Source organism: Ceratotherium simum, chromosome 25 (genome assembly GCF_057802395.1).
Source record: "Ceratotherium simum simum isolate JZ-2026a chromosome 25, ASM5780239v1, whole genome shotgun sequence".
NCBI lineage: Eukaryota > Metazoa > Chordata > Mammalia > Perissodactyla > Rhinocerotidae > Ceratotherium > Ceratotherium simum.
In genome coordinates, this window is record NC_141924.1 from 24131054 (window position 1) to 24156261 (window position 25208).

Here is a 25208-nt window from a genome sequence, read left to right on the forward strand (position 1 = left end):
CGGGGCTGTCACTGCTGGAAGAAAAGACGCATACGCGGTGTTTGGTGCATTTTTCCTTGACTGAACTGAATTTGTTTGACTCCATCTTTTGACAGATCTCATCTCATTTTAGTCTCTGCTCAAGGAGCCGCCGAGTGTGCTGGCTGCTGACCGAGGCTTCCTTTGTTCCGGGGCCCTTTTTTCTTTCGCCTTTGAAGCTGTTGTGTCCGCTCTTCAAGTTTGTTTTTGTTTTATTTTAGAAGCGCTGTCATTCAAGAGAAGGAATGGACTTCATTATTCCTTTAGCTTTCCCTCTGAACCTTTCCTATGTCTCGTTGGATTCTTTCCGGTCAATTTCTGAACACCCTGAAGTGTGAAAGAGTTATGACAAACATAAGGAAGAAACAAAGGGAAAGCCTTTTTTATTCAGGGTTAGAACAAGGCAGAAAATTTCATCTCTGAGAATCTGACCCGGAGGGCTCTATTCATACAAGTTTCTTTATTAAACTAGCTACACTGCGCCAGCACTTGCGGAAGGTTTTCCGAGCCTAATTGGTGATGTGGAGTAGATAGAGCTATCGTCAGCTTGCTCCGTTCCAAGACCCACCATCAGCCTCTCAATCCCAGTTTACTACTGGTCCTGACAATGGAAAAAGGATCACGTCCATACCATCCCTATTCCGTATACGTTGACTAAAAGCAGGGCCAATCCCTACTCACTTTGTGACCCATGCCTTGCACCCAATAGATGAGCAGTAACTCATCTTTGAATGAATGTCAGGGTACTAGGGCGACAGGTTCTTACGGTCTAAAGTTTTTTTCAAATTTTCAATTTCTACTTGAAAGAATAATCCCTTTACAATGTGGAAAACATAGACTTAGTTTGGCTATAACATGCTGGGGTGCTCGGAGAAGGCTTCTCTGAGAAGGCGACGTTGGAGTAGAACCTGAAGGAAGTGAGGGAGCTAGTCTTGCACTATCTGGAGGAAGAAGATTTCAGGCAGAAGGGGAAACAAACGCAGAGGCTTTCAAGCTAGATTGTGCTTTGCTATCCAGAACTGAGTGAACAAGAGGAAGAGTAGTAGGAGAGGACGGCAGAGAGGTAAGGCTGGGATGGGTGCCAGAGGCTGGAGATTCTTGCATCCATTGTTAGGACTCCACATTTTCTTCTGACTTAAATGGAGCAGAGCAGCATGATCTGGATTTCGTTTTAAATGGATCTTTTTGGCTGTTGTATTGAGAATAACTACTAAGGGGGCAAGGATGAAAGCAATGAGACCAGTTTGGAAGCTAATGGAATAATCCAAGTGAGAAAAGGTAGTGGCTCGGACCAGGGAGTGATAGGAGGGTGAGATTTTAGACGTAGATTCAACAGGACTTGCTGCTGGGTTGAATGTGAAAGATGAGCAAAAGGACGACTCCAACTGGAAGAAGAGGGTTGCCATTTGCTGAGATAAGAAAGTTTATGGGGAAGGGAAGGGAATCAGGAACTTGGTTTGGGGCATTTAATTTAAGGTTAAGATGCCTATTAATCATCCAAGTAGAGGTGTCAAGAAGGCAACTATATATCCGAGTCTGCAGTTTAGAGGAGAAGTCAGGGCTAGAGATACAAATTTGGGAGTCAGGACTGGATGAGACCACCTGGTAAAGCCAGCGAAGGGAAAAGGATTGAGGACTGACGCTTCAGGGATCGGAAGATGATCAGATCATAGGAACCAGCAAAGGAGGCTAAGAAATGGAAAGAGTGATCAGGTGTGTCTGAGAGGTCAAGGAAAATGGAAAATTGGATTTGGCGGAGTGGGGATTACTGAGAAATGCAGTTTTGGTAGAGTGGGCTCAGGAGAGAACAGGAAAAGAAAAAGTGGAGGCCTTATAGACACCTCCTGGGGAGTATAGACACCTCTTGGGGAGTTTTGCTTCTTAAAGAAGAGCAGAAATTGAGCTGGGGTCTCAAGGAGGATGTTGGGTCAAGGGAAGGGGTTTGTTTGCTTTTAGTGGAAGATATTACATCACTTTTTGAGCATACTCCAAGAAAGAAGGAAAAACAGATGATGACGGAGAGATAAGTTATTGTAAACCACTGGATTGCTACCAATTGAGCAGAAAAGAAGTCTACCTTTAGGAGGAAAACTTTGAAGATAAGTAATATGCTTTTGATTTTGTTATTAGATTTGAATGCAAATGTGTTGTCTTTTCTGAACAGAATTCATGGTAACCCGAGATCCATGATGATAACAAGAGGGAGATGTGGGTTGTAGTTTAAGAAAACACTTCCAGAGTCGGGAGAGAGGTCTGAAATAAAGATAAAATTATACATCTTCAACTGTGTGTTGACTTCATCATCAAAGAAATAAACATTAAATTATTGATTATATCTCAGTTATAAGACTACTGTATCTTTACTTAACCCCCATTTACTTGGATTTCGTGGTAATTTGAGTTTGGATAAACTAAATTAGCCTTTGCAGTATATGTGGAAAAGGGATTGAGAAAAAAATAATAAGCAAATGAAATTGCAAAGGGGTGTTTAACATCCTTTTAGAGAATTGTTTCCAAGCTCTCTACAAGCAGCCCTTTAACGTAAAGATGTGATAATTACAAATGTTCCTTCTCTCTTCCACAAAGTTGGCAGCTCTTTTTCAGCCTTTATCAGGAAAAATGAGAACTTTTCTAACAAGAATCTGCAAGGTTAATTTCCAGTGCATTTAACAGAAGTGTCGGCAGTGACATTGTTTACTAAAGACACAAGAAGCCAAAACAAAGTGGACCAACTGCAAATGATGACAAATAACAGTGATGTTCTTATAATGCTTTACCATTTGCCAAGAAATTTTGAACATAGTCTATGAGTCCATTCATTCAGTACATATGTGTGATGGCCTTCTGTGTTCTAGGTCCTAGAAATTTAGCTGTGAACAAGTTCCCTCTCCCGTGAAGCTTACCATGAGCTGCACAACAAGCTGGTGAAATAAGTAATCAAGTACGATCATCATTCTTTACAGATGAAGACATTCTAAAGCTTAATTAAAACTCAGATTTAAATCTCTACTGTTCTAGCAATTTGGGCCCCAGATGAAATTTTATCGCTGGTATTTTCTTTCTCAAAACTTTTCAAAACCCAGTACTTCAATAATGTTGTGCCCTGAAATATTATCTTCACAAATCTAATGAAATTCTGCAGTGGAAACTCTTTTGCATTTAAAAAGTTCATTCCAGCCCTCAGTCTAACACATGTGTCTGGAAGAAGAGCCATTTTATACATGAAGTCACCAGTCACAGCTGCCCTTAAGCAGCTTAAGTTACTGCCCTGTGAGCCTGATCAATTATTTACTCCCAACAGAATGAGTGTGCTATCTGAAATGTATCAGCTTTTTCCTTAACACCCTTCATAACTAAAACACAATTAACTGCCTTTATTTTAAATTCTGTTTTAAAAATCTGAGTTTTTACCATTTGCATTGAGTCACGTAATTATTGGAAATCATAGAGATTTTACTTTTTCTAAGTTTAAAACATAGCTTATAGATGAAAAATAGTTATTGTGACTTCTTTAAAATGTATGCAGTCATGCATTGTTTAACGATGGGGACATGTTCTGAGAAATGCATCATTAGGCAATTTTGTCATTGTGCAAACATCAAAGAACGTACTTAGACAAACCTAGATGGTATAGCCTACTACATACCTAGGCTATATGGTTCTAATCTTATGACACCACTGTCATATATGGGGTCTGTCATTGACTGAAATGTCATTTTGCAGCACATGACTGTATAAGCCACATATGGACTATCTTCAGCATATATGACTAGAGGTGAGGTTTTTCCTTCATTGAGAAAAATTTTATATGGATTTTTTAAAATAAAATAAGTATGGCATGAGACCCTCTCTTCCCTCCTTAACTCTCCAGTAACTTTCTGTGACTGTTGGAAGATATATTCATGTAACAGGATGCTAAGTGGGAAATTACCCGTAGGTATTAAGTACCACACATTCTAAAGGAAAAGCTGCCAATAATGGAGCTAGACACCCTGTTCAAGGTTTACCAAGAGGTGGTGAACCCTGCTCTGCCACAGTCAGCTAGCTGTCCATGTAGGCAGAAGATTGATGCTAGGGAAGGGCAGAGAATTGTCTGAGCTGCTGTGAAAAGAGCTGAGACTTTTCCTCCCTTTCCACGGGAGAGAAGAGAGCGCATCCCCTCACACACGAAGCCTAGTGAGAAGGGCTCCAAGAGGAATGCTCATCCAGGGTGAGGGAGGCTGCCAGAAGGGGAAATTGGCATCTCTTTCCACAGGTGGACTTCTGGCAGGCAGATGCATGTAGCACCAACCTGAACTGAAGAAAAGAGAACTAGAGGGAGATGTCATGGCAAAGAGGGGGAGTGGTCCCAGAGCAGCCTGCCCTGTGTGAGTGATAAGGATGTATATGTGTGAAGCAGGTGGGCGTGCAGAGGGAGGCTGGGCTTGTACCCTTTTCCCTGCGTCCCACCCAAGGGACATGCATGTGTGCTAGGAGGGCTAAGTGGGGACGGGAGGGGTCAGGCTAGAACCAGATTTCTCACGTCAGGAACTATGCAGTGGGGACCCCTCCCCATACCCCAGCAGAGCCCTCCAAAGAACTCAGACGGGTTCACAGTAGAACCCGGACTGGGGCACATGCTCACAAGAGGGCATTGGAGGCCAAGTTAGTGTTACCCTGAGAAGCAGTGACAACCATCAGAGAGAATTCAGCCACAGCCAGATAAGGAGGAGGCCCTTGTCCTTCTCCTGTGCCCTTCTCCCCAACAAAGGGCATGAAGGAGGTAGAACGTGGTGGGGGGGGCATTCAAGATTGACTGTACCACCCCACCCTTCCCTACTTCTAGGGGAAGAGCAGAGGAGGGGACAAAGTGCGGATCAAGCCTCTCTTACCCACCTCAGGTTTTGTAAACTCCAAGAATGGCCTGTGGTGAGGCAGGGCAAAGTTTGAATCAGATATGATATTGGAGTTTTATGCAAAATGGATTTTTAGTGACTCAAAGTGGCCAGGAAGTTATACAGTCTGCCCAAAATGTCAAATGGCCTGGTGCCCACCAGGGAAGGGAGACTGGGCCTGGCCCATTTGGTGTAATGATTGGAAAACAGTAAAACTTTCAGGTATTTGAACCCATGTGGAGTTGAGACTATTCCATGAACTGGTTCCATTTATGTATAATTGTTTCAGGATCAGTAAAACAAGTTCCAAAGAAGTGGCGAGTCCCTCTGTCTTCTGGTGAAGTCAGTACCGGCTGGCACTCCTTGCTAGTTATCCTGGCAGGCTGACATGTTGTGACATTCCCCCCATGTGACCTGGGCAAGCCACCTAACCTCTCTGAATGTCAGTGTCTTTGTCAGATAACAGGTGGTCCCTGGGTTACTTCTAGCACTAAAAGTCTGTGAACATTGTAGAGGATGTGATTTATGTAAGAGAATTAGCTCAGAATTGTGAGTGCAAGTGCTGAAAAGGTCAAGGGTATCCTAGAAGTATGTTTTGTGCCCGTTGAGATGGTAATCCCGCTAAAGCATGGAGTTATCATATTTAAATCAGATGACCACCGTCGTAGACGAGGCTCAGGGTTTAATGGGCCTAAAAACTTGCTAGAGAATTAATTTTTGTAAGGTAAGGAGAGGAAGATGCCCCTGTGGAGAAAATAGCATGAAGTTTCGAGAAGGAACTAAGAATAGCAGGGCTGGTTTAAGTGGGAGGTGGTTGGAGGCGCCTTTTGGTCAGACCCTGGGGATCTTACCTCCTTAACAGAATGCCAGTTACCTGACAGTCTGTCCCAAGCAAGCCATCCAGATGACAGAAGTGATGGAAAGCAAAGATATAGATGTGTGTGGAGATGCCAACTGGAGAGGGAGATGTTAAATTTCTGGTGAGCGTTTCTGGGAGGGTGAAGGTAGGGGAATCATTTAGCCAGGAATAAGCTTTCTTTTCCATAATTCGTTTGCTGATGATATTGTTTTTGCTGGGTTTCTAAACCGTCTTGTGGCTATGTCCTTATCTCCTTCCTGCACTGATCTTTGTACAGCCTGCTTGTGAATTCTGGCGATGGTCTTGCTGAATAACTTCAGTCGCTCTGCCATTTTCTGTGATTCGATTTCACGGTGTCTTTTAGAATGATGGAATTCAGGAAAAGAACTCGGAAAAGGTCAAGCCAGGAGCCTAGTTGGTTTATTTGGTGGTTTCTGCTATAACTCCTGGGAGGGGGTGTTGGTTAGTCTGGCATTTGGTTCCAAGCAAACATTATTGCCTTTTAATAGTTGTTAGTTATTAGATTGTTAAAGGTGTGGTGGACAGTCCGAATTATGGAGCTGATTCATTAGGCTCACAAATACTGTTCCCCAAAGTTTCTGCTTGAGTAGCGGAACTCAGCTTTCCCATCCCAGCCCCTCCCTGCTCCAGCCTCCTGCCTGCCACCTGCGCCACCACACACTCCCACTGCTGGGTGGCAAACTGACACGTCTCCTTTTGTTAACCACAGTTTTGCCCTTGAGAACTCTGGAGGGAAAAATATCCTCTAGGTTTATCAAATGGAGCAATGGCTAAATCAGGAAAGTCATTTTATTTCATTGATTGCTCTTTGTCATTTGAAGATGAGAAAATAAAAATGTTTGACCTGTGTTAAAGGCTTTTTCCCATCTTTCTTGAACTTCATGAAAATATTTACCCCCTGAAATGAATGATGTGAAGAGGGAAGGTATTTCCAATCTCTTTGGCAAATGTAAAATGCATTTTGCTTTTTCCGAGATGTAAATGTATCGGTAATTTTCCTTGATATAAAACTAATGCATAAATGGTCTTTTTTTTCCAGCCAGCCCAAAATGTTTTTAAGCAAAAGAATGACTTGGAAGTCAATGATTAAACCTTGGGCACCCTAAACCATTTTGAGTTGTTTTTCTTTTTTTTAAGACATATGATTCTTTGCTTTTTATTATTTTCCTCTTTCCCTTCCTTGATGCTACCTTGGTAGCTGCCATGTTTTAAATATTGACAAGATGAGATAGTTTTCTGTTTATATCAGCAGTCGTCTGTCTGTGAGATATGGACGAATCAGAACGCTGGATTTCCTTTCTCAGCCATCCATCAGGTTCATAATGTAAGGTTACAAATGGTTATTTTCTCTTCCTGAACTTGCGCTATGTACTGTGTTGCAAAGTGTTGTCAATAGCTATAGGGACTATGTCCTGGCAATGCAGAAAATTTGTGACGTCTAATGACTCCTGAGATTTTGTCTACTATACTTCATTCCCTGTGCCTTGTGACGAGTTGACATGCAAACATTGTCCTAAAATGAGAAACATATTTGGTTTTCAAGTCTATAGTTAAAATCTGTCCCACGTGAGTTTTGGCTTTCATCCCAGGTGTCTGTGTGAACTTGCTTTTACAGGAAAAAGGAAAAGGGTAAATTGATATATATACATGTATATATATACATGTATATATCAGTGTTTTTCTGCCCCGTTTTGTACTTCCTCATGTTCATGGGCTATTCAACCCACTGTGTCTAACAATTTTCACAGGTTTGTGCGCTTCACTTGCGAGAAATATTTGAGTATGATTTGCATGATATTCTGTATAAATTTTATGCGAATGTGGGAGGAGTGTAGCCAGGAGAGGCACTATTACAGCTAGTGGTTCTCAGCCTTTTTCCATCTGACAGTACAAATCGTGACCCATTTTACTCTGAGCTGCTTAATATTCAAATGTTCACCTTTTACCTTTGTGTACTTTAAAAAAAATCATTTTGGTTTGGAAAGTAGACATTTTCATATTTGGTTTTTTCCCGTTTTGTATTTTAAAATACAATCCTATTTTCACCTCCTGTTCAATTTTTCCCGTTGGATAGCCTGCTGTCCGGGAGGTTGAGACATTTGGTTGAGAATCGCTAACAGAGCTCTTGGGGTGGCATGCGAAGGCCTCTTTTGGGGTGCCGCATCAGGCACACCCCTCCTCCTGTGCATGGGACTTCTGGCTCTTGGGGACCGTGGGGTCTATACGTTGCCTGGTACTGGTGCTCCAGTGACCCAGCAGTTCCTCCCGAACCCATAAATGTTGACCAGTGCTTTTTCGTGTTCAGAAGTGTCCATCTCTGCTCTTTATCATCAAAAGGAACAAATTCAGTGTAACCAACTGCATTTGACCAAACTAGCCTTCTTTATTCTATAAGCTATTTTAAAAGAACTTCTGCAGCATCCTGCTTTCGTACCTCCACATACATGTATGCATATTTATAAGCATGGAGCTGTCTGTAGCATTCTCCAAAGCCTTAGAGATAATGGAACGTAAATGCAATCACATATATCTTATGGATGTTTGGGTAACCCATCTCTGGCATTTGTCAGAATTATTGAAAGTGAAACCTTAAAATAACAATTTAAAATCATTTAAAATCATTTTAGTTTTTCATTAAGTGTTCTGAAGAAGTAAAGAATAATGTTTGTTAATATTCATATCTAAATTTACAAGCAGGTAGGTGGGAGCAGTTCTCAGTAGAAAAGACTTAAAAGCTTCTATTAAAAAAACAATTAAATCCTAATTTTAAAAAATTTTTGAAAGAATAATACAAGACTTGGAAAGTACTGTACCTTTCTGTTCATGTTAGAAAGCTAAGTCATAATCATGGCTTTTAATTAGTTACTGACATCCTTAGGAAACTTTTTTCTCAAGAAGAAAATAGGAATATAGACAATGTTTCCCCTTTGTATTCTCAGGGCAGATAAAACATGTGATATCTTCAGTTTCCCTTTTTTTGGCAGATAGCTATATGGTATGATGTTTTAGAATTTGCCTTAGGAATCTGGTGCATATGAACTAAAACCACGTAGTTTTACCACCTTTTGAAATAATGCAAAGTGTAAAAGCTGCATTTTGGAATCTGCCATCAATAAAAATCTATCTATAGACTTTTGTGAATTTTTTGTGTGTATTATAACTAAATTCAGTTAGTGGTTTTATACTTTCCAGTCGGTGCTATGAGACATTTAATTTAATTACATTGTGTTAGGTATGACCCAATTATAGTCCTTCAAACTCAGCCAGGCTATGAATTTCTAGTTGGCGTTGGAATACCCGTTAAACAGAAGCAGTTCTTTGTTTAAAACTCTGATCTCAAATGATGTTTTTCCTTTATATTAGAAGGTTAATTTTTATTTGAGTTTGAGGGGGTCAAGATGTACGTTTTTCTCTGTTTAAATGATATATCCTAAAGGAAATACAGACAAAGTAAACAAGGTTTTAAGCCATGTTCAAATTCTTGTAATATTAAGATCCTTCAATACATAAACCTAAAAGAAAGGTTTTCTTGAAGTATTTTAAGAATAGAGAATAAAGAAATAACCTGAATACATTTAGTAAGAGTGCCTTGAATCATTTTAATTTCTCTTCTGTAATTATTTAAGCCTTTTAAAGAGTATGCCAGTCAGTAATAGTTTAAAATATGACAGAATTTTACCCCAAACTTCTCCTATTTTGTTATTCTAATTAAATCTTATTGCGTCACTGTTACCCATGTTTAGATCTACTTTTCATTAAAGATAAGCTTTGGGCCGGCCCTGTGGCTTGGTGGTTAAGTGCGCGCGCTGCAATGCTGGCGGCCCGGGTTCGGATCCCGGGTGCGCATCGAGGCACCACTTCTCCGTTCATCCTGAGGCCGAGTCCCACATACAACAACTAGAAGGATGTGCAGCTACTACACACAACTATCCACTGGGGCTTTGGGGGGAAAAATAAAATAAATAAAATCTTTAAAAAAAAAAAAAAAAAAAAAGATAAGCTTTGATTCAAACCGTTATTTGTGGCAAAAGAGTTTCTAGGTCTGTTTGATTTTTATTTAATATTTAATGAGCATTTTTTAAACTGGGACATTATTAATTTTTAAAATTTACTTGAAGAAATACAGGTATTATCTATTTATGAATGTCACTATTTAACAAGACCTAACACTTGGCTTCACGGTTTGAAATTATTTTATATGTGAGGCAAAAACCCTTATTTGCTTTTCGGCCTCTTCTGCAACTCCATATAGTCACTCCTCTACCTCGCCCCTCCATAGCTCCTTCCTGCTGTAACTCAGCCTCCAGGAGGGCTGAGACCTAAGGCACTCTTGTTCTCTGAAGTCTTTCATTTTTATTGTCGGGTGACCAGGTAAAGCTGAATCCTGGGCCAGGGCCATATCTGCCCTTTACAGTAGCATAATGCCAAGTCCATCCATTCCCATTAAGTTAATTCCAAAGAGAAAAATCAACACCTACAAGCTGAGTCTTCTAAATATTCTTAGATCTAATGGTAAAAAAATGAGATGATGAATAAGAAAAAATAAATTTTTCTTATAAATTCAGTCTTAAGAACACTTTTCCCTCTGTTGGAAAATGAATGTCTGGAAATAGCACTAAGTATGACAAAACTCAGTTTCTATTTCCAGAAAGGTAGATTCAGTCCCTGTAAGGAATTAAAAAATATTTGGACTGGAGCAATGTTTCAAGGCCACAAAGAAAATAAAGTAAGGATTATATTTCTCTTCCCTGTAATTATCTCCCCTCATAGCACGTAAGGGAGGCCCTGTCAGATCACTCTCGATTCAAAGCAGGTGGTTTGTGACTCCTGGACAAAGTGGAGTCATAGGAGAGCAGATGATGGCGCTGCCTAAACAGAGTTAAATGGATGCGCCATGAATGTCTTCACGTGGTTATCAAATCAGAGGTTGGGGTGATTTCCAGACTGAGGTGGTATGTGCTGGGGCTTGTTATTCCCGAAATGGCTGCTAAGACTCGTGTGGATGGTGTAAATATTTGGATCAGCATTTGGCTGTAGCTCTGCTTTAAGTGTATGAAACTCACATTGAAGTTTAATTATAAAAATGCCTGAGTTAATTCAACAATTAGAGAATGAGTTTGCATATTATTTGCATGCTTAATGTACTAACACCTGATTTGTCCCCATAACCCCAGCTTCGCCCCACCCATCCCCTCCCCTAGCCCTCTTCCCAGCCTTTGCCCTGCAACACATGGTACCCCTACCTCCTGCCGTGTCTGTTCAGGCTTTTTTGAAAACTGCCTGTTGAGCTTGCCCAGTGTATACCTCATCTAAACTATGACAGGGCCAACATGAAGAGCTGATGCTTGGTTTGAGTTGTCACGTGAGCAGACACTGGCTCGAAGGATCTTTTGATGTCAACCAGCTCCTCCTTTTGTATCATTACTCGGAGTTGCGTGCAAACTTCTGTTGTTCTGTTAACGATGTTACCTGTGACTTAAATGTACAACACCTGTTTGCTATGTTGTTATTGCTTTATGGAGGGAGGGGGGAGAATGGGGGAGAACGTAAATGGAGATTAGAGGATGATTTTCTAGATTTGGGAAGAGCTTTTGATTAAGAACTCACAGCTGCATGCTTCCAGAGTTTTAACTATTATCATTTAAAAGTTATTATACTCAGCTTCAAAATAATATTGAAATCCACATAGCCTACATTTTGAATTTTATACTAGTTGTTTTTTTATTTTAAGAGCAAATAACAGCCAGTTGAAATAAATACTGGAGAGATGATAAAGATCCAGGCATTTGAGAGAGAAGGAAAAGAAAAAAACAAAATAGGAAGTCAGAGGAAAACTTAATCCTAAAATTAATTGCAGTCACTTATTGCTTTTACAAAATAAAAATTCATGTAAATAAAAAGAGGAAAGTCAAGAATGAGTCAGAGATGGGTCATAAAACATAGCATTTTTGTCTAAAAATGCTAAATATTTCAAGTAAAGTCTTAACTATCAATAGACAGAGGATAGGAGAACCAAGCTATATGCAAGTAAATCAGCGGCTAGAAAAAACTAACACACAGGGTAGCTCAGAATAGAGCGCGAGAGAGGAGCTAGAGGCGTTCTGACTGCTCACACACTCCAGTGAGAAGCAAGGAAATAGCATGATGCTAACTTTGTTCTTCCTGTGATTGGGAGTAATCCGTCTCAAGGAGAAAAGCTTCAGCCTCTCTGCCTCTATGAAAAGGCCTGTGCATTCCTGAGGGGCTCTAGAATTTTCCTTTTTTAAAAAAGCCAGTTAGAAGTGTCCAGAAGGCAAAGCCTATGCCTAACACTTTCTAGCATTGGCAGCCACCTCATATCCCACCCAATGTAAATTCAGACTGCACAGAGAAAATTGGAATGCTGGTCCACTTCCCCAAAACACACATCCTAGTTAAGCTGTTCCTGGAGAACTGTGGTTCTTAACCTTTTAGGGTTTCTAAATCCTTTCAAAGAATTTAATGAAAGCTATGGACTTTCTTTTTGATCCCAAACATATACCTACATCCAAAATTTTGCATTCTTATCCTAGACTCCTTTAAAATTCTTCTTAAGAAATCCTACAGTATCAAGCCTCTTCCTAGTCCTTCTGTGGAACTTGATCTCTAGCCAAGGTTTTGTTTGGTTTTAGAGCTCATGAGACCTTTTTTATAGTCTTCCAACTCTCAAGAAAGGTAATTTCTAGTAATTCTGTAAGACTAACCAAATCCAGGTTAAAAGAGAATGGCTTTGGAAATCTGCCTATTGTCTAGTTTTAGTTATGTCCAATTTAGAACAAAGAACTGAATTTCAAAATATCAGGATCTTTACCAAGGAAAAGAGTGAGAAATCTCTCATGTGTAATAACTAAGTCAGACTAGAGCCCATAAAAGACCTGCCAACACATGCCTTTGACTCTATAGATGCTCGCACTAAACTGTTGCAGTAATAAAACAGGTCAAGGCTTAACCTCATGGAAAATGATAAATAAGATGATGGGATGTCCTTCTGTCTTAGGTCTGTCGTAGTGGGCATATGTATTATATGATATACCATCATATGTGAGTGTGCTTGTATCTGTGAATCAGGATGCTCAAACACAGGCATATGCACATATGACCAAACTTGGTATTTAAATGGTTAATCTTCATTTGTGCTTTAGGTTTTCTGAGGAAGGTAACTGAAGACATCCAAGACAATCACAGTGGCATCATATCAATACAAATGAATTCAGATGAGAGAAACTTATTGTCATCCATTACTATATTTTTCTTCTAAAATTTGTTTAGTATCACGCAATACCTTTCTCCAGAGATATAAATTTATTCAAAGTACATGGTACATGTCATATTTGGGAACTGAAATTTATGGAACTGTGTATTCTGAACATAAAAGCAGTTCAAACTAAAAATTTCAAACAGTCAAGATAAAAACAGAAAAGTCTTTCAAAGATTTATGTTCTTTTCTGGTGTAACAGAAAATTATAAATTAGTAAATCACTTAGGAATATCTTCATATTTTATTTTAAAATTACTTAGCTTAGCGTGTCATTCTATAAATAGAATAATTGAACTTCTTTCACATCTCAAAAATTAACTCAGCTTTGAGGAATATAAAACAGTAATAAACAATAAAAGTATTTATATATGTATAATACACCCAAACACATTTGCACACTTACAGCACACATGTATGAATGGAACTCAGGCTAGCTATAGGAAATGAACTTTGCCTACTGCTCGTATTACCTCTAGAATAAATGTGATTTTCAGACAGGAGACTGGGGAGAACCTTCCATTACTTTGCGACCTCCAAATGAAGCCACAGCCTCAACTCCAGTACAGTACTGGCAGCACCACCCAGAAAAGCTCATCTTCCAGTCTTGTGATTACAAAGCTTTTGTAAGTTACCTTGAATTCAGTATTCGGGTACCAGTGGGGATAGAGGATATATTTCTGACTTGTTTACTTTTGTATTGAAAATATACCAAAATGTCCATCGTTGAAATTCCTAAAATGTTCTCCCCTTCTCTTTTTCTTAAAGTAGCCTTCTATCCACAGAGAAAGTCCAAATTTACAAACTTTTTAATCCTGTAAGCTTAAGGTTTGTTTTGCCTTCTTCTTATATAGCTGTATATCTTAAATGATATGTGATAAAGCACAATCTTAAAATGGAAATGAGTAAAAATGTACAGCATGTAGATGTCTCCACTCAATGATCTCAGAACATTGGGTCTACCCCTTTATGTAAATATCAGATTCTTTTCCTTGTCATTATTAGGATTATATATCTGGATATTTTTTTTTAATAGGAGAGGGAATCAGTTAGGCTTAGCTGACAATTGTAATATGAACAGGTCAATGTTCAAAAGGTACCATAGGTTTAGGGGCACTGGTGGTTGTCATGACAACAGCAGGAAAAGCGACTGAACCTTCGGCAACACATCGAAACTGCCCCTCTTAAAAAGAAACATTTCAATTAGGACAAACTTTCCTGATAACTTAAAAGGTAAGGATTTTGCCAAGATCATTTCCTTAATTTGATTAAGATATGGGCATTCTGGTTATCTCATAGCAATTTAGGCTTTTTTTCATTTTGTGCTCTCTGCACCTCTTTTACTGTTTACTTATCTTGAAGCTTTGGATTTATTTCAATAGTAATGTCCCAAAAACCGTAGGATTGAAATTGCTCCTTCTTCCTCCAAAGCTGAAACACCAAATCCCTGAGCCTTTCTGAACATTTCTTTCCTCGAGGCTGTTGACCAAGCTCTCGGCTGTAGTGTCCTTGCACGTCCTCTTCAACTCGGCACCTCCTGGGTCTACAGGACTGATTCCCAGCCCCGTTTTTGCAGAGTACCATGGTCTCCTCAGTCATGTCAGGAAAATAATTATTTTAATTCACTTTTTTAAAAAAGACATATAGAGCTTTTTTGGTTTTGAACAAAATTAGAGAGGGGAAAATGATAAAAGGAAGGAGCCCTGTTGAAGCTTCAAAAGGTTGAGGAGAAGTCAGTTGATGAAAGGCAAAATCGACATTTTGCTAAAAACAATTTGCCCCCAGCCAGAAGTTGAGCGGGTGGTGTTTTGTACCAAGGCAGCATTGGATCTGATCACCTAACAGAAAAGTGTTTGGTAATTCCTGGGAGGAGACTCTCCTTCTCCTACCCCGTTCAGCCTTCCAGTTTGCACCAGGGGCTCAGCTCTCTCTGCTATGGAACCACTGAGAGTGACATTCTCCCTCCCCACATGCTCCCATCCCGTTCTCAGGTGGATCAACCATAGTGCGCGCAGCTGTGAATGAAAAAGGTCCAGAATTGCATCCCCGCCTAAGAACAGCCTAACATTAATTACCTAGGCAGCCAACTAAGCCCAAATGGGGGGCATGTTGCTCAGCGTCTCAGCTGTCTCATACAACCCTGTAATTACATAGATAGTAGTGTGATTTATTTTTGCAGACATTGCTGCCTCAAAAAAAAGGAAAAACATTTTTAGATGCCCCCATTTTGCAGTTAAATGTGATTTGAAAGATGGCATCTTTAGAAAATGCTGCAGTTTTATTATAAAGAGCAATTCCCAGCTTTCAGAACTGTGGTTAATTCTGCTGCGTTCTCTCCATAAATGCATTTATTTGTTAGGATCAGTTACTGTTAGTTTTTAAAAGTTGTGCAACAACTTACAGCCAGGAAACCTAGCTAGTAGTACTTACACAATTTGTTTTTAAATCACTTCTCATATGTATGCTGTTTTTCATAAATCATTGAATTTTTTTGTATTTTAGTATTTAGGTTCTATGCTGATAAAAGAGCTCAGGGGGACAGAATCAACCCAAGATGCTTGTGCAAAAATGCGGGTAAGTTTGCCAAGCGATTTTATTTCTAGTTGCTGAATACTAAATACCGGGTATGGATACAAATTGCCGCTTTTCAAATTACTATTTTCTTCGTCTGTTGGTCTGCTGAATCACATTGGTGTTACATAAAAAGGTGTTTGAGTTTTGTTCATGTTTATACATGAGCTTCTCTCACTGTGGTTTGAGTCAATGTCTATTTGATGTATTTATATATTTATACCATATTACGTTTACTCTTATTTTTAAAGATTTAGAGTTAATTGTATATACATTGATCTTTCTCCAGATAATGAGAAAACTGATCTTTAGTTTATTACAAGAAAATGTTTTAAGCACCTAGTTGACAATCTGAGAATATTTACTGAAAAAAATAACTCCAATTAACTAAAAATTATCAAATGCAGCAGTATTGAAAGCCTATTATATAAAGCTAGTATTCTTTACGAGGCTTCTTAATTATTCATTTTTTTAGTATAAGAAAAACATTCAACTCTAAGTTGAATCCTATAAGGACAGTCAATGTTGACAAAAATGGCAATTCTGAATGCCTGTGATTGGTGGCTGCTGGATCCCTGGGGGTCTATATTAGCCAAACCAAATCTCACTCATACTGCAGACCCACTTTAGCTTTTTCTTTCCTGTATTTCTTATTCTTGCATTCTCCATGACAGACGTAGAGAGGATATGGCAATATCTGACTGACAGTACAAATTGAGAATATCCTACTTATTCCATAGAGCAACTAACCAGAGTCAAATTTAAGATCATTAGCGAGTGAACCCTAATTTTTATTTGTGGCCAATATACCTTGTCAGTTATTTTATATGAGCAGCTTTTGGTGGGAAATATTTAAAAACAGAATTGAACTAAAACAGTTATGGAGGGAAACATGTAATATCCATTGCTCATGGAAAGCTAAATATGTGTGAATCTTCATGAAATTGAGTAGGTGGTCGCCCATTTAATATTTTGATCAATTCAATAGCGGAGAGATTGATGCAGTTATCTTTCTATTGGATGTAGAGTTATACTTAAATTGTCAGAGCAATGAATCTTTATCCCAGGGAGTATGGTTAGATAAAAAAAGCTCTGATATGGGTCAGGAACTCCAAGTTCTAGTTCTGTTGCTGCTTACTTGCCTTACGAGTCACTTTGTAGCCATGATAATAATAACTGCTAACATTTACTGAGTCATTACAACGTGCCAGTCTTCTGTGCTGAGTGCTTTGCATGTTTATCTCATTTAATCTTTACCACAAACCTGTGGATTAGTACAACAGATGAAGAAACTGAGGCTTAGAGAGGTTAAGGAACTTGCCTAGGTCACACAGTGAATGACTTGCCAATGTGGGACTTGAACGCAGGTCTGTCTGACTCCAGAGCCCAAACATTTAACTACTACATTCCCTGCTTTTCCTGGGCCTGGTTTTCTTGCTTAGAAAATGAGAACATTGGACTAGATGCCCTTTAGGGTTCTTCCTGGTTTTATAATTCTGGGGATCTTGTATTCTAAATATATATCTGATCTAAATTATGTCACCAATGAACAATAAGAAAATGGGAAAGTTTTTCAATCATCAAGCCTCATAATAATTTTCGAGCTATTCATGAACATGTCTAAGAAATTAATTTGGCATCTCTGATTTAATACTTTCACTCAATTATCTGAGTCCAGCTACTTCAATGCTGTAATCAGCAGAAATAGTGCACAGAGCGCATAGCACCATTTAAAATACACCAGATTTGTGATTTGAATTTCAGTCAATTTCTTGAAATTAAGTGGATCTGAAATTCCATTCTGATAGCAAGAGTAAAGCCATTTTGATAGTCTCAGTAGAGAATAATTTAGTTAAATATTTGTCTGTTGCTTAAAATGAAACAGAAAAGGCCGTCTGTTTAGAAGTCATTCTTCTGTTCTTTGGGGCATTTTTCTGGTTTGCTGCCCTTGCTTTTTATTTTGGGTAGTTTACATGAAAATAGGAACTTTATTGCTTCTTCCAGCATCACAAACCCTTATTTCCCATCTTGAGTAAATAAATATCAGTCTTTGATACAGGAGCTAAAGTTGCACTCACTGGATTCGCCAGAGCCTTTCAAAACCAGAAGCGCAGGTTTGATCTGTTACCTGGGACCATTGTGTTGTGAATTAGAACTCTCACCAGCTAAAAATGGTGTGGATCTCAACTTGCAGTTAATTTTCAGTTGGAAGCTGAAGTTGCTGTTTTCTCTGTTTTCAACATGGTGGCATTTCAGCCAGATATCCCAGTACAGTCAAGTCTCCCCAGGGGAAACACTTTAGGACACAGATGATTTTAAAAGTTGATAGGTAATATTATTTGGCCAAAGTATTGTAGATTAAAGCTTTACCTGGTTTTCTCTTTTAATTTAAATAAAAAGAAATTTTCAATTCAACGGTACACATTTTAGCTGAAATTAAAATTTCTTTCCTGGTAATAAGTAAATCAATGTGGTTTCTTATTCTGAGAAATACTTTCTTAAATGGACTTTGTTAACAAAGATGACCACGATTTAGCTTCTGCTCTCACCAAGTTCACCATCCAGTGGAGGAGACCAACGTGCGAACATTTAATTATCCCAGAGTAGCAGAAGTATCGCCATAGAGGTATCTTCACATGGCCGTCAACCTTAAGAATCATCATAGATGATCCCAAAAATGACGTACAGTCATGGTCTCCTAAAATCAGTTCGTTAGAATTAATAACAGGTAACATTTGAAAGCTGTGTGCCAGGCTGCACAAGTGAACTATGTGCATTAATGCATTTACTCATGAGGTTAGTATTGCTGTTGTCCCACTCTGCATATGAGAAAACAGCGGCCAAGGGAAGTTAAGTGACTTGCCTAAGCCAGCAAGTGGTGGAACCAGGATTTTAACCCAGGCAGTCTAATTGCACCACCCACACTCCGAACCCCAGGCTGTACCACCTCCCTCATGAGCCCATGGAACATTAATTGTCCTGAGTTTTAAAATAGCTGAAAAGGTGGATCATTTATGTTGATAAAGAAATTGCTTTAGGAACCCTCAGAGAGTCTGTAAGATTAGCACTGGTTAAATGAAACCACTTAGGTACAGACATATGTAGTAATTTGGGGTACGTTCCAATGTGTTAACATAGATAAATATTTCAGGAGAGTTCTTATTGCATTCTTAGTGACTGGAAAATGTTTTTTTTCCACAACACCTACTTGAACACATTCCCTTTGCCCCAGTAGAAACCAAGAACAGTTTTCCCTTCTCAGACAAATTTGGAGTGTTTGATAGTCACGATTGGTTAATTTCTAAGTTTATCTAAACCTGTTTATTCATCTCTAAGGTCCCCTCCAGTGCTGAGATAAGGATAATTCTACACTAATCTCCTAGTGTTTTATTATACACATATTATTTCAATTAAAAATATGCCATAATAAACTACCATGTGTGAGACGATAGTAATTCACATCATTCTACAATATGGAAGCACTTCTCTCTTCATTCAGGTTAACCAGTCTTTTTCCTCTTCAAACTGCTGTAAGATTTTTTTAATAGTACTTTAATAATACTTTTTAGAGCAGTTTTAGGTTAATAGAAAAATTGAGCATAAAGCACAAAAAGTTCATACACACACACACACACACACACACACACGTGCATGCATACTCCATCCACCACCACCACCACCCTCACAGGTTCTTTTATTATTCACATCTTGCATTGGTGTGGTACATTTGTCACAATTATGAACCAATATTGATATGTTATTATTAGCTAAAGTCTATGGTCTACATTAGAGCTCATTCTTTGTGTTATACAGTGTTTGAGGTTTTGGCAAATGCGCATAATTCCATGCACCATTGCAGTATCATACAGAATAGTTTCATGCCCTAAACATCCCCCGTGCTCCGCCTGTTCATCTCTCCTCTCCTCTGCCCCTCTAACCCCTGACAACCACTGACCTTTTTACTGTCTCTATAGTTTTGTCTTTTCTAGAATGTCATATAGTTGGAATCATATAGTATGTACCATTTTCAGACTGGCTTCTTTCACTTAGCAATATGCATTTAAGGTTTCTCCATGTCTTTGTGGCTTAATAGCTCATTTCTTTTTATCACTGAATATTCCATTGTGTGGATGTACCCCAGTTTGTTTATCCATTCACCTATTGAAGACCGTCTTGGTCACTTCCAAGTTTGGGCAGTTATGAATAGAGCTGCTATAAATATTTGTATGCAGGTTTTCCTCTTAAGATTTTTTTTTTCCTCGATCCAAACCCTAAATAACATCCCTATTAAAATTATCTTCTGAATTATGTTTAGTGAAGAAGAATCAATAGGAACTTGCATTAAACCCTGATCATTTTTTTAAGTAAAATTGCAATTTTTGCCTGATCTTTTAGAGTTTTCTTTAATAAAAGCCTAAGAGATTAGATATGCCTTGATATTGAGGCACACTTTTAGGAAGAATGATTTCTGTGAATTATTTTGCTCCTTAGTAGTAAATTTGGCTGCTTATTTCCTTTACCATGACAGCTTTACAGACATTTCTATTTAAAATTAAAATCTGAAAACATATATTAGTAATGTGTGAAGAGTTGTGAAAAATATCTGTTTAATCGGAACGTATTCATTTAGTGCTGTCTTGTATGTTACTGGTTGGGTTTTCCAGTTAAATCTGTGCTTAGAGACAGAGTCTTCATTTCTGAAAGGATTCCTGAGGGGAAGTATTGCTCTGGGATCCTGAATATGATGTCCCCCTAACATGTCCCCCATGGAACACGACACCTCCCCTCTGTCACACCTCACATCACATTATATGAACATCTGGTCCGTCATGCCATGCCCCTTAGAAGGTGGGAGCCATACATATTGTATTCCCAGGGCCTGCTGTATAATACCTACCTTATGAGGTGGTTGTGATGGATCAGTAGTAATGCCTATAAAAGGTCTAGGTCACCAAAATCTCAAAACATGTTGACCTGTTCCCCCAAATGTTTGGAAAACAAGTAAATTGATGGATAGATTTGCTTTGGATTATTTCATTTGTTTTTCCCCAACAATGGCAGTGTCCCAGTCATTACCCTGGTTTTCTATATACACAATATGTAGAGAGTATTCACAAACTTAGGAATCCTACACTCTTATTTCCAGTTTTTAAAGGCCATTGCCAAAAGGGAGACAAAATGAAGGGAAACGGTAGATAAGATGGTATATGTAATTTTGCAGTTTTATATTTTGGGGAGGTAATTTGTTCCTAAATCAATTGAGAGCTGCCTCTTTTAAATAATGTGTCCACAAGACTGGACTTTACAAAGCAATAAGTAGGTTGTTTTAGCCTTTCAGTGTTTTCTTTGGTAGTAGTAGCTCCCACTTCAAAGATTCTAAGATGTACAATGTTTGGTGAAATTAGAGATTTGCTCCAGCCGGATGAGGTTCACCTCTTCCATTTTGCCTCCCTGGACTTACATGTACTCTAGCCCCCAGCCCTGATTTTGCCCCAGGGTATAATTATCACTAATTTACAGTACTCTATCACTTCCCTAATTACGTATACCATTAGGAAACTGCTACTGTAAGAGGTAAGCCATTGTATTCAGTTTAATACTCTCTGAAATCGGACTCGCTGTTCTGCTGTAGTTAACAGGATTGTTCACAGGTATTTGTGCTCAAGGAAATTTCTTTTAAAAATAAAAGAAAGAAAAAGAAATACCTATTTTCAATGAGAATAAGGGAGAAATCTGCCTTCCTGATGTAAGAAAGGAAATTTTTTGTGTGTGTGAGGAAGATCAGCCCTGAGCTAACATCCATGCTAATCCTCCTCTTTTTGCTGAGGAAGACCGGCTCTGAGCTAACATCTATTGCCAATCCTCCTCTTTTTTTTTTTTTCCCCAAAGCCCCAGTAGATAGTTGTATGTCATAGTTGCACAGCCTTCTAGTTGCTGTATGTGGGACGTGGCCTCAGCATGGCCGGAGAAGCAGTGCATTGGTGCGCGCCCGGGATCCGAACCCGGGCCGCCAGTAGCGGAGCACGTGCACTCAACCACTAAGCCATGGGGCCGGCCCAGACAGGAAATATTTTTAAATTAAGTCAAGAATAAGCAATTCTTCCAGTGTATTTAGGTTTTGGAACCTCTGTTTCCCAAAGGCCTTAGGTGGTTTCACCATAGTTGAGACTTCTTGTTAAGTCTATTCCTCTTAACTTGTATGGTTTTTATTTTTTATTTATTTATTTTTTTGTGTGAGGAAGATCAACCCTGAGCGAACGCTCAGTGCCAATCCTCCTCTTTTTGCCAAGGAAGATTGGCTCTGGGCTAACATCCGTGTCCATCTTCCTCTACTTTATATGGGACGCCACCACAGCATGGCTTTACAAGCATTGCGTTGGCACGCGCCTGGGATCCAAACCTGCAAACCCCGGCCGCCAAATTGGAGCATGCGCACTTAACCGCTACACCACTGGGCCAGCCCCAACTTGTATGACTTTTTAACTTTCAATCTGGAAGCAATTCTAAAGTTGAATTTTCATATATATTGATTTCCAAATAATTGTCTGTCTTGGTTGAAGTGTGAAGACTGTCTTTTTTTCTGTGCTTGAAAGGAAACACATTAATGGTGGACAATGGATTGGAAAGCTTGGAAAAAGATTTTAGAATTAGATAGAAATGTTAAATTAAGAAACCTATTTCCTCTTCCCTTAGAAGAGACTCAAACTAAAGTCACGTTTAGTTCTTCTGTCATTATACAAATCCCTTCTATGAGGAATTGTCATTTTCAGAAATAATTTCAGGGACTACTTCTTAGGAGCCAGGCTGGAAAAAAACAAACAACTGTTTTTAAGAGTCTCCGTTGCCCAAATTTCAGGGAAGAATCAAATATTTTATCTTTCACTCTCTCCCAAGTACTGCCCAAGCCAGGTAAATACAGCTCGTAAATGTGTGTGTGTGGGGTGGGAGGGGTGTGTATTAAAATAACAGTACACACAAAGACACAGCCACGTTTCTAACTCCTTATTGCTGAGCTTTGCTAGTGTGTACCTTTTGCTTTGTGAATATTTTCCTAGGGGTCTACCGAACAGAAGACTAAACAGTCCCAACCGTCTTCTTCCATGTCATCTTCATCTCCCAGTTCTCTTTATTTTTTATTTTTGTTTTTATTGCTCTTGTTACTGGCTTGTCTCCCATATAACACCCTCACTACTCCACATCACTGAAAGATGTCATGGGCCTCTTCTGTCTTTAATTCCTGCTTGTCTTAAGCTCTTTTTTGAAACACGTTGAGTCCGTTGTCATTGGTCCAGATACATTGCTCTGCTAAATGTTCATTGTTGCAATCACCATTTCACTGCCATCCTAGTGTGTAGCCCAGAGATTATCCAATTATGCCCACTTTTTTTTTTTTTTTGAGGAAGATTAGCCCTGAGCTAACAGCTGTTGCCAATCCTCCTCTTTTTTGCTGAGGAAGATTGGCCCTGGGCTAACATCATACCCATCTTCCTCTACTTTATATGGGACGCTGCCACAGCATGGCTTGATAAGCAGTGTGTAGGTCTGCACCCGGGATCCGAACCTGTGAACTCTTGGGCTACCGAAGTGGAGCAGGCAAATTTAACCACTATGCCACTGGGCTGGCCTCTATACCCACACATTTGACTTTACTTCTGCTCTCTTTTGCCAATGGGGTGCTATGCTTTGGAAAGCTAAATGAAAGCATCCATCTTCAGAATAACAGTAATAGTTAAAATCTATTGATGTTCACTACAGACTAGGCACTGAATTATGTAATCCTCACAAGAGCTCTACAAAGTAGATGCTGTTTTAACATACCCATTTTGCAGATGAAGTAACTAAGACGTAGAGAGGTTAAATACCTAACCACACAGCTCGGAATGGGGTAGAACTAAAGATAGGAATCCAAACATACCCGCCTGTGCTCTTACTCACTACAGCACCTCCTGGAGGAAGGAGCTTTTATCATGGGTCCCTTCATAAATTCAAGATGACCACACACACACACACACACACACACACACACACAAACTCTGAAGTTGTATTTACAGGTGATGGATTGAAAAAGTCACTGTGTCTTTTCACACATTTACGATTGGCTTTTTTAACTAAAAAAAATCATAAATTTTTAAAACTTTACATTTTCTTATTATAAAAGCAGCACACATTCATTGTTATCCAATTTTAAAATAGAGATACAGAAAGGAGAAATAAAAACAACTGTAATTTTACCACCCAGAGGAGGTAAACACCTCTCTGTTAACACCTTGTTCGTATGTAATCCTCCAGAATGATTATTTATGCATTCATAGGCATCACTTTTCTACAAAAAATGGAAATATTCTGCACCTACTGTTTTGTAATCTATTTTTAAACACAAAAATATATTTTGAAATATGTTTATTCCAATCAATATTCATCCGCATAACTGAACCAAACTTATTTAACCAGTTCCCCTTGGTGGTCATTAGATCATTCCCGGTTTTCTCGAGTTATAACCAATACTTTGAGTAACATCCTTATGCCTAAAGCTTTTGCAACTGGTCTGATTGTTGCTTAGAATAAGCCACTAAACATAGAATGGCTGGGTCAAAGAGTACACACATCTTGAAACTCTGGGTAGTAGTGCCAAATTGCCTTCCAAAACCTTGTTCCAGTTTACACTCCCAGAAGCAGTACACAAAAATTGATGTTTGATGTTTGCTTGTCACATCTCTCAGGGGCATATACTTAATACTTTGGATGTGCTCCTAGTTGAGGGAGAGCTGAGAGACTTTTATGAGAAACTATACATCTTCGACATGACCCCTGGGCTTATCAGCTCTATCTGATCAACGTCTATTCTAGATGTAACTGTAGAATCTGTCTTTATGACCTGAACTCTTTGTTTTATGTGAAGAATGTTTTATACTTTCACAGTCCCTGAGAAACCTTGGAAGAATTAAATAATTCTTGTTAATTGCTCTGAAGACCAAGAGCTGCAGCTAAGTGCCAACTAAGGATTTTTGGAAATCACTTGTCAAGTGAGAATAGCGTGTTTTGATAAATTAACTTCTCCCTGAATTAATGTAGGATGCAGTACAACTGAGTTTACGTGCATAGCAGCAGAGAACAGTTCTGACAGTGACTTTCAATCAAACTGATCAACTGCGTTTTTAGAGCAGAAGTTCTCCAAGTGTGGCCCCCAAACTGGCAGCATCAGCAGCATCTGGAAAATTGTTAGAAATGCAAAATCCTAGGCCCTATCTCAGACTTGCTGTGTTAGTCCATTCGGGCTGCTGTAAAAAAATACCAAATACTGGGAAAAATTTATTTCTCACAGTTCTGGAGTCTGAGAAGTCCAAGATCAAGGCACTGGCAGGTTCGGTGTCTGGTGAGGGCCCTCTTCCTGGTTCATAGACAGCCGTCTTTTCACTGTGTCCTCAAATGGCAGAAGGGGCAAGGGAACTCTCTTGGGCCTCTTTTATTAGCACATTAATCCCATTCATTAGGGCTCCACCCTCATGACCTAATCACCTCTCAAAGGCCCCACCTCCTAATATCATCACATTGGACATTAGGATTCAATGTATGACATTTGGGGGTACACAAA

At 39.1% G+C, this 25208-nt stretch overlaps 1 protein-coding gene across 1 annotated transcript in view; it reads left to right on the top strand.

Moving 5' to 3' along the window:
* Positions 1 to 25208, top strand: part of LOC101395103 (ankyrin repeat and sterile alpha motif domain-containing protein 1B) — a 75947-nt gene that overhangs the window by 14291 nt on the left and 36448 nt on the right. Inside the window, exons 3-5 of the mRNA XM_014780224.2 lie at positions 7025 to 7096; positions 13543 to 13671; positions 15548 to 15619. Coding sequence (XP_014635710.1) covers positions 7025 to 7096; positions 13543 to 13671; positions 15548 to 15619 — 273 coding nt within the window. The remainder of the gene's footprint in view (positions 1 to 7024; positions 7097 to 13542; positions 13672 to 15547; positions 15620 to 25208) is intronic.